This window comes from Spermophilus citellus (genome assembly GCF_964194105.1).
Source record: "Spermophilus citellus genome assembly, chromosome: 15".
In the NCBI taxonomy this organism is placed as follows: domain Eukaryota; kingdom Metazoa; phylum Chordata; class Mammalia; order Rodentia; family Sciuridae; genus Spermophilus; species Spermophilus citellus.
Genome location: NC_138195.1, coordinates 34,220,062 through 34,229,753, shown reverse-complemented (window position 1 = coordinate 34,229,753; position 9,692 = coordinate 34,220,062). Strand labels below are relative to the sequence as shown.

Here is a 9,692-nt window from a genome sequence, read left to right as displayed (position 1 = left end):
ATAGTCAGGCTAACAGAGACAGAAAATTGGAAAAAAAATCACAAGGTCAATAGTGGCTGCTTTCCTATGATGGGATCCCAAAGTTGATGTCAGAAAAACAGACATGAGGCATTTGCTCTGCCATTTTTCCTTCTTATGCTTATACACCCATTACTAACTGATGTCAGCAGTCTGCCCTCTCTAACCAGATGGGTCCTCAGACTCATAAGCACAGTGTTCTAGTGGGCATTTATAATCCATTAGCATTAGCACTATGACACAGCCTATTTGCTATTCTTGGTGGAAGGCTGGAGCCCACTGCCTGCCAGACCCTATCCATTGAAAAACAAAAGGAAAACAATTAGTCCTCTCTTTATTCCCCTTCTGAATGACTCCCAAAGCAAGAGGGAGAGATGCTCTGTTCCTTTCTCTTTGCTGAGTGACTCTAGTCTGTAGGTGATTCTTTACACCTTATATTTGCATACCATTTTACAGTTTATAATTTTTTTTTCAAAAATTTTTAACATTTATTTTTAGTTGTAGGTGGACACAATACATTCATTTTATTTTTATGTGGTGCTGAGGATTGAACCCAATGCCTCATGCATGCTAGGTGAGCCCTTCACCTCTGAGCCACAACCCCAGCCCCCAGTCTTAAATACTTTTAAGTATACATAATCCTGATAAAAACTATAAGTAAGAGGTGGGTTAAATATTTTTACACTCAATGTATCTAGGAGAAAATCAAAGTTCTGAGGAGTTAATGAACTTATCCAGGATGATAGAGCCAGTAAGTGGCATATTTGGAACTTGAAGTTTGAGATGTTTAACTGCAAAATCTGGTAATTACTTAAAGGCAAATGCCACAGTTAGTAAGAAATGGTACACAAATGCTTCATGAGGAAACTCTGGTCTTCAAAGAGAAGATGATATTTGGAGTCAATAAAACATAGTAGGATGTATTCTAGGTTAGGCACCATGAGCAATGGTACAGAAGTATGATATTGTGGGCTTGGCAAACAGTGGAGGTAGGTATCAGACACAGGAAAGAGAACACTAAGACTAGCATGGGTGGTAATGTAGGGGTACTGGGGAATATTAGAAAAAGAGCAGACCAGGAAGCTGATCCCTCCTAAGGCAGGCTCGGGGCAAACACACTGTGTTACTTGGTTGATCATCAAGCTATAATCTATGATTTTATGTAAACCTTTTAGAATCAATTTATATTTTCAATTTGTCAGATATGGGCACTGTCCAAATTGCCTTTCCTTGGTCCTTCAAAAAAAAAAAGATGGAAAGAAAGAAAAGATTTAAGGTGGAAAGGAGAAATCTAATATTCTTGAGTTAGCAAGCAGTTTTGTATTCTTTTCTTCCTACACTCTTAGTGGCTTTTTATATGTCTGTGTTTTGTGGCTTTGGTCTTTTCTGTAAAATAAGAAAAATAAGAAAAACTAAGGAAAAAAATAAATCTTATTGTGCAAAAACAATAAGATTTATATGTATATATATAATACATATATATAAATATGTGTGTATACACACACATATAAATGTTAGCATGCTAAAGTTTATAAGGAATGAAAAAATCTCTTCTAAACCTCAGAGGAAAAAGTGATAAAATGACTAAAAACTAAGTTTAAATGACAATGTACAAGATTTGTGTGAAGAGCATTTTAAACATTATGAAAGATGGAAATATGACTTGCACAATTGAAACCATGTCTTGTTTCTACAAAGATCATCATAAATATATTAATTTTCTTAATTAATATATAAATTAATATAATTATAATCAAATATCTCTAAAACGATTTCCTTGAACAAGATAAGCTGCTGATAATTTTATGAAAAAAAACTGGAAGCAACAATGGTCAAGAAAAATTATAAAATAGAAGAGCAATGAGTTAGGCTTAGTCCTATGGCATAGTAAATTATAAACATAAATTAAAATGATGTGGTACTTGATGCTAAATACAGATAAATTAATAAAGTATAGCCCATAAATAGATGCAAATACACAAATATATATTTAGGATATGGTAAAAATAGTATTGCTTATCAGTAGGGTGAATTCTTCAGTAAGAATTAAACAATTATATAGAAGAAGATAAAGAAATCAGAGAAGGGCTGGAAAAAAATAGACACACACACACACACACACACACATGTGTATAGGAAAGCCTTGCTAGTTGAGACACAAAATCTACAAATCATAAAAACTATATCAATATATTTATTGAAATTAATGTTTACATCTGCAAGAAAAACCACAAATAAGTTCCAATGGAAATCTGAGAAAAAGTATTTACATATCATAGACTAATTTTTCTAATTTATTAAATATAATAAAATATGAGGAAAATTTTTAAAAAATCAATAGAAAAATTGGAAAATGAAGAATTCATAGCAAAATATAGAATTCTTTTTTTTTTTTTTTTTTTTTTTTTTTGGAGGTTGGAAACCAAATTTAATCGTGGATGTCCATCCAAATTACAGGATAATAAAAGTAATTGAGTAATTGTATTTTTTGGAGTAAACCAAAGGGCAAAATTTGACTTTACAGTAACATTTAATTCTCCTTCAAAATAAGAATCTACTACTCCAGGTATCACCATGATGGCCCCTTTTAAATTGTTACTTCCCAAAATGAAACCTATACTTTCTCTAGGGATTGGCCCCAAAATACCAGTAGGAATTTGTTGTGGTTCTGGATGTTCAGTAGCAGGCTCATTTGAAGATGGAATGAATCCTGAAGGGAACTCACTTCTACTTTCAGAATGCGGGGGTGGGTGGAGGAAATCCAGCTCTTGGGGGAAGGTCTTGAGAAAAACACTTCCATGCATAGACATCTGGCATTGGAAAAAATGGAGGGGGTGGTGGGCCTGGTGGAAAATAATCCTGAGGTGCTCCATACCTGTTTCCTGGAGGAGGCAGAGGGAAAAATGGTCCTCTTCTCGTGAACTGACTCCTTGGGTCCACAGGAAACAATTCACCTCTGACTGGAGGGAAAGGTGCCAACAATGAGCCAGTTGCTTGGTTTTCAGCAGAGAGAGATGAATCAGGCACATTGGTATCACCAGGATCAAATTTGGTCTCCTTTCTACTGGATTGACTTTCTGAAGACATAGGCCAATCCTCTTTATCCAAAGAAGGCATATTAGAACTTCTGAGTTCTGCTGGTCGCGATGGTCTACCATAATTCGAATAACATCCACCTTGCCAAGGAGGACCCAATGATGAGGGACCATTGGGGGAATTCTTTCTGCCCAATGCTGCCTTTGAAACACCAAGTGCACAGGGATCTTTCTCTACAAGTTCAAATTGAAGCTCCCTTTCAGTTAACTTTTGTCCATTGCGAGCCTTTTGTTTCATGAAATAATGGAGGTTTCTTTCAGCAATCCAAGCCGCCAATTCACTCTCATGTGCTTTTTTCTCAGAGTAAATAATCTTCTCCTGACAGGACTGAATGGTTCTCTCCAATTCTTCTTCAAGATATTTGGCTCGTTTTCTGTAGGTCTCCAGCTCTTTCTTCATATGGCCCATCTCTTCTTTGACCTTGGAAAGTTTCTTCTCTTGCTCCACCTGGTAATTTTCCTCTACTCTGAGTTTCCCATAGAGTTTCGTCATATTTTCTTGATAGTGTTCCATTATGACTTTAAATTTCTGCTGAAGGTTCTCATTCTCACCTTCAAGCTGTGTATTCTCTGACAGTAAGGTTGCCTGTTCAGTCTTCAGACGTCTAATCTGTTCTCTAAGGTCTTCCTTTGTTTTCTCTACTTCAGATAAGAAAGCACAAGTTTGATATCTTTGTCCTTCTAAGTTTTCTAAGGAGGCCTTTAGCTTAGCACCATCAATCAGTTTCTTTAAAGCTCCTTTTGGCTCATCATCCAAGTGAGCACCAATTCTTGATTCACTCCTCACTCCCCATTCCAAGTTGCCAACATCTGTTTGGGCTCCCGCAATTGAAGAAGATCTATCTTTCATCTTCAGCAAGCCTTCAGTCAGAGACTCCTCGTGATTTTCTTTATCACTTTGAACTTTTCCTGCATGGACTTGAGAGTCTTCCAATGTGGTGCTCTCTTTACATTGGACACATCCTTGTTCCCTCCATGCTTCAGCTTCTCCTTTTATGATTGGTTTCTGACATTGCTGAAGTTGGGAACTTACATCCAAAGCTTCTTTCATTGCCAGCTGAAGTCCTTCCTCACTCATTTGAAGCAGTCTCAGGTTTGTTTTACTTTCAGTTATTTGTGATCCGAGGGATCCTAATTCACCTTCAAGGGACTTTATCCTTCTCGATATATCTGCCATGATTTCATCCTGTTTACAATGTTTGGCCTTTTGCTCTTCTAGCTCTTTTTCTAGAAAGAGTCTTTCATCCCCATGGCTAGGTTTGGACCTATGCAGCTTTTCATAGGTTGCCTTTAAATTTGGGGCTTCTCTTGGACCCTTCTCAAAACTGCCACCCTTTAAAGTTGACTCTATGCCTTCATGCTCTTTCTGAATAAGGCTCACTTTTTCAAGTAGTTCACATTTTTCTTCAATTCTTCTAGAAAGTTTTAGAGCCAGCTGTTTTTCTCTTCCCACATAAAGCCTGCTTTTAACACACTGAAAACTTCTTAACAAAAACAAGAGAAGAGAAAAACATCCAATAGCTCTGCACATCACCAAATCCCAAGGAACGCCATAAGGATTAGGGCCTGGTTTCATGTCTTCAGACAATGCTGCCACAACCCTTCCTACTTCTTCCAGGACCACCCTCTAATATGGCTGTGCACACTCAGGTGTTTGCTCAGGAATTCCAACCTGCACCAGGCAACGGAGCAGACCACTGAGAACCCCTGCAAGGGGGGGGGTTGTGATGTGGGGAGCCGGGGTGAAGGACTCCCAGGAGCCTTGTGGTGCTCAAGTGCCCATCAGGGGTGTCTTGGCCCCTTCCTTCCCTACCCAGTGCATCCTGAAGTGCCAGGGGTTCAGGTCCCTTCCACTCCAGCCAGAGAGGAGTCCTCTCCATGCCACTCACCCCTGAGTTTGGTTTAGGCTAGGCCAAGATGGAGCTTCTTATGAAATTTCCATACAGTCATAATACCACTCAGTTTGATGTCATGCAAATTCTAAAGCTTTCTAAACTGTCTCAACAGATTTTAGGTCATATTCTTATATGTGTACTGCTTGCCCTTTTGTTTTAATGACCCATTCCTTTCCCTGCTTTTGTCCTCTCCCTTTTTTCTTCCTTCCTTCCTTCCTCCCTCCCTTTCTTCATTTTTTCCTTGTTTTCTTCCTTTCATCCTTCCTCCCTTCCTCCCTCCCTCCCTTCTTTTCTCTCCCTTCCCTCCCTTTTCTTTTCTTGCAGTATTGGGCTTTAAATTCCAAGGCCTTCTGCATGCTTGGCCAGCTCACTACCACTGAGCTACCTCCCCAGACCTGCTGACTCTTTCTAGGATGGTCATTTGAATTATTTCTAACAGAAAAAACTCTCATGATACACTACTTTCTTTCTTTCTTTTTTCTTTTTAATTTTTTAGCTGGGTTAATGACTTATGTTTCTTTTTTTTAAGTTTACCCTTAATATTGTTTTTATTAAGTTTTATTTTTATAGAGCAAGCAACCATAAAAATTAAACAACTGGTTAAATAAGAACTGTTATTTTAGATCATTGTACTGTCATTTTTTTAACTTTATTTTTTTATTTTTTTAGTTATACATGACAGCAGAATGTATTTTGACATATAATACATACATGGAATGTACATACATCATTCATATTGTCTATTCTATTCTGTTGCCCTTCCTGTCCTCCTTACTCCTCCCCTCTTCTCCCATCCTTTCTCTCTATCCAATCTAATGTGACACACTTTTTTTTTCTTTTTCTCATTACAACATCATATATGTATTCTGTATAACAATGAGCTTCTCCTTCCATTTTCCGTGCAACTCCCCTTCTCCCTCTTTTTCCCTCCCACCTTTCTTTCCTATTAGTGATAGTCTTCTTCTCATGCTCTTATTCCCTATCCCATTTTGAGTTACCCCCCTTATATCAGAGAAGACATTCAGCATTTGTTTTTTAGGGATTGGCTCACTTCACTTAGCATAATCTGCTCTAATGCCATCCATTTGCCTGCAAATGCCATGATCGTGTTATTTTTTAGTGCTGAGTAATATTCCATTGTGTATAAATGCCACCTTTTTTAATCCATTCATCTATTGAAGGGCATCTAGGTTGGATCCACATTCTAGCTATTATGAATTGTGCTGCTATAAACATTGATGTGGCTGTGTCCCTGTAGTATGTTCTTTTTAGGTCTTTTTGCTATAGTCCGAGAAGGGGAATAGCTGGGTCAAATGGTAGTTCCATTCCCAGCTTTCTAAGTAATCTCCATACTGCTTTCCAAATTGGCTGCACCAATTTGCAGTCCCACCAGCAATGTATGAGTGTATCTTTTTCCCCACAACCTCACCAGTACTTATTGTTGTTTGACTTCATAATGGCTGCCATTCTTATTGGAGTGAGATGGTATCTTAGAGTAGTTTCAATTTTAATTTCTCTGATTGCTAGAGATGGTGAGCATTTTTTCATGTATTTGTTGATTGATTGTATATCCTATTCTGAGAAGTTTCTCTTCAAGTCCTTGGCTCATTTATTGATTGGGTCATTTAATTTTTGTTGTTTAACTTTTTGGGTTCTTTATTTATTTATTTTTTTATTGGTTGTTCACAACATTACAAAGCTCTTGACATATCATATTTCATACATTAGATTGAAGTGGGTTATGAACCCCCAATTTTACCCCAAATGCAGATTGCAGAATCACGTCCGTTACACATCCACAATTTTACATAATACCCTAATAGTAATTGTTGTATTCTGCTACCTTTCCTATCCCCTACTATCCCCCCTCCCCTCCCCTCCCAACTTCTCTCTCTACCCCATCTAATGTAATTCATTTCTCTCTTTGTTTATTTTCCCATTCCCCTCACAACCTCTTATATGTAATTTTGTTTAGCAATGAGGGTCTCCCTTCATTTCCATGCAATTTCCCTTTTCTCTCCCTTTCCCTCTCATTTCCAGTCTCTGTTTAATGTTAATCTTTTCTTCCTACTCTTCCTCCCTGCTCTGTTCATAGTTGCTCTCATTATATCAAAGAAGACATTTGGTATTTGTTTTTTAGGGTTTGGCTAGCTTCACTAAGCATAATCTGCTCTAGTGCCATCCATTTCCCTGAAAATTCTATGATTTTGTCATTTTTTATTGCTGCATAGTACTCCATTGTGTATAGATGCCACATTTTTTTTATCCATTCATCTATTGAAGGGCATCTGGGTTGGTTCCACAGTCTAGCTATTGTGAATTGTGCTGCTATGAACATCGATGTGGCAGTGTCCCTGTAGCATGCTCTTTTAAGGTCTGCAGGGAATAGTCCGAGAAGGGCAATAGCAGGGTCAAATGGTGGTTCCATTCCCAGCTTTCCCAGGAATCTCCAAACTGCTTTCCAAATTGGCCGCACCAATTTGCAGTCCCACCAGCAATGTACAAGTGTACCCTTTTCTCCACATCCTCGCCAGCACTTGTTGTTGTTTGACTTCATAGTGGCTGCCAATCTTACTGGAGTGAGATGGTATCTTAGGGTGGTTTTGATTTGCATTTCTCTGACTGCTAGAGATGGAGAGCATTTTTTCATGTACTTGTTGATTGATTGTATATCCTCCTCTGAGAAGTGTCTGTTCAGGTCCTTGGCCCATTTGTTGATTGGGTTATTTGTTATCTTATTGTCTAATTTTTTGAGTTCTTTGTATACTCTGGATATTAGGGCTCTATCTGAAGTGTGAGGCGTAAAAATTTGTTCCCAGGATGTAGGCTCCCTATTTACCTCTCTTATTGTTTCTTTTGCTGAGAAAAAACTTTTAAGTTTAATTAAGTCCCATTTGTTGATTCTAGTTGTTAACTCTTGTGCTATGGGTGTCCTATTAAGGAATTTGGAGCCCGACCCCAGAATGTGTGGATCGGAGCCAACTTCATCTTCTATCAGACGCAGAGTTTCTGATTTGATATCAAGCTCCTTGATCCATTTTGAGTTAACTTTTGTGCATGGTGAGAGAAAGGGATTCAGTTTCATTTTGTTGCATATGGATTTCCAGTTTTCCCAACACCATTTGTTGAAGATGCTATCCTTCCTCCATTGCATGCTTATAGCCCCTTTATCAAATATAAGATAGTTGTAACTTTGTGGATTAGTCTCTGTGTCCTCTATTTTATACCATTGGTCCACCCGCCTGTTTTGGTACCAGTACCATGTTGTTTTTGTCACTATTGCTCTGTAATATAGTTTGAAATCTGGTATCGCTATACCGCCTGATTCACACTTTCTGCTTAGAATTGCTTTTGCTATTCTGGGTCTTTTATTTTTCCATATGAATTTCATGTTTGCTTTATCTATTTCTACAAGAAATGCCGTTGGGATTTTGATTGGCATGGCATTAAATCTATAGAGAACTTTTGGTAATATCTCCATTTTGATGATGTTAGTTCTGCCTATCCATGAACAGGGTATATTTTTCCATCTTCTAAGATCTTCTTCTACTTCTCTCTTTAGGGTTCTGTAGTTTTCATTGTATAAATCTTTCACCTCTTTTGTTAGGTTGATTCCCAAGTATTTTATTTTTTTTGAGGATATTGTGAATGGAGTGTTTTTCCTCATTTCCATTTCAGAAGTTTTGTCGCTGAATTACAGAAATCCCTTTGATTTATGCATGTTGATTTTATATCCTGCCACTTCTCTGAATTCATTTATTAGTTCTAGTAGTTTCTTTGTAGACCCTTTTGGGTCTTCTAGGTATAGAATCATGTCATCTGCAAATAGTGATAATTTAAGTTCTTGTTTTCCAATTTTTATGCCTTTAATTTCTTTCGTCTGTCTAATTGCTCTGGCCAGTGTTTCGAGAACAATATTGAATAGAAGTGGAGATAGAGGGCATCCCTGTCTTGTTCCGGATTTTAGAGGGAATGCCTTCAACTTTTGTCCATTCAGAATGATGCCAGCCTGAGGCTTAGCATAGATAGCTTTTACAATGTCAAGGTAAGTTCCTGTTATCCCTAGTTTTTCTAATGTTTTGAACATAAAGGGATGCTGTACTTTGTCGAATGCTTTCTCTGCATCTATCAAGATGATCATATGGTTCTTATTGATGTGGTGAATAACATTTATTGATTTCCGTATGTTGAACCATCCTTGCATCCCAGGGATGAATCCTACTTGATCATGGTGCACTATTTTTTTGATGTGTTTTTGTATTCGATTCGCCAGAATTTTATTGAGGATTTTTGCATCTAGGTTCATTAGAGATATTGGTCTGTAGTTTTCTTTCTTTGAGGTGTCTTTGTCTGGTTTCGGGATCAGGGTGATGTTGGCCTCATAGAATGAATTTGGAAGAGCTCCCTCTTTTTCTATTTCCTGAAATAACTTGAAAAGTATTGGTATTAATTCTTCTTTAAAGGTTTTGTAAAACTCCGCTCTATACCCATCCGGTCCTGGGCTTTTCTTGGTTGGTAGTCTTTTGATGGCTTCTTCAATTTCATCCATTGATATTGGTCTGTTCAGATTGTGTGTATCCTCCTGACTCAGTCTGGGCAAATCATATGACTTAAGAAATTTATCGATGTGTTCACTATCCTCTATTTTATTGGAATATAGGTTTTCAAAATAATTTCTAATTGT

At 37.6% G+C, this 9,692-nt stretch overlaps 1 protein-coding gene across 1 annotated transcript; it reads right to left on the bottom strand.

Annotated features, from left to right (window-relative positions):
- Nucleotides 1-2,751: 2,751 nt before the first annotated feature.
- On the bottom strand, nt 2,752-4,689 carry LOC308634385 (melanoma inhibitory activity protein 2-like; the record flags this gene model as incomplete). The annotated part of the gene is made up of 2 exons (XM_081268223.1): nt 2,752-3,255; nt 3,340-4,689. 2 exons carry the CDS (start codon nt 4,687-4,689, stop codon nt 2,752-2,754), a joined length of 1,854 nt encoding a protein of 617 aa, XP_081124349.1.
- Between the last annotated feature and the right edge of the window lie 5,003 nt (nt 4,690-9,692).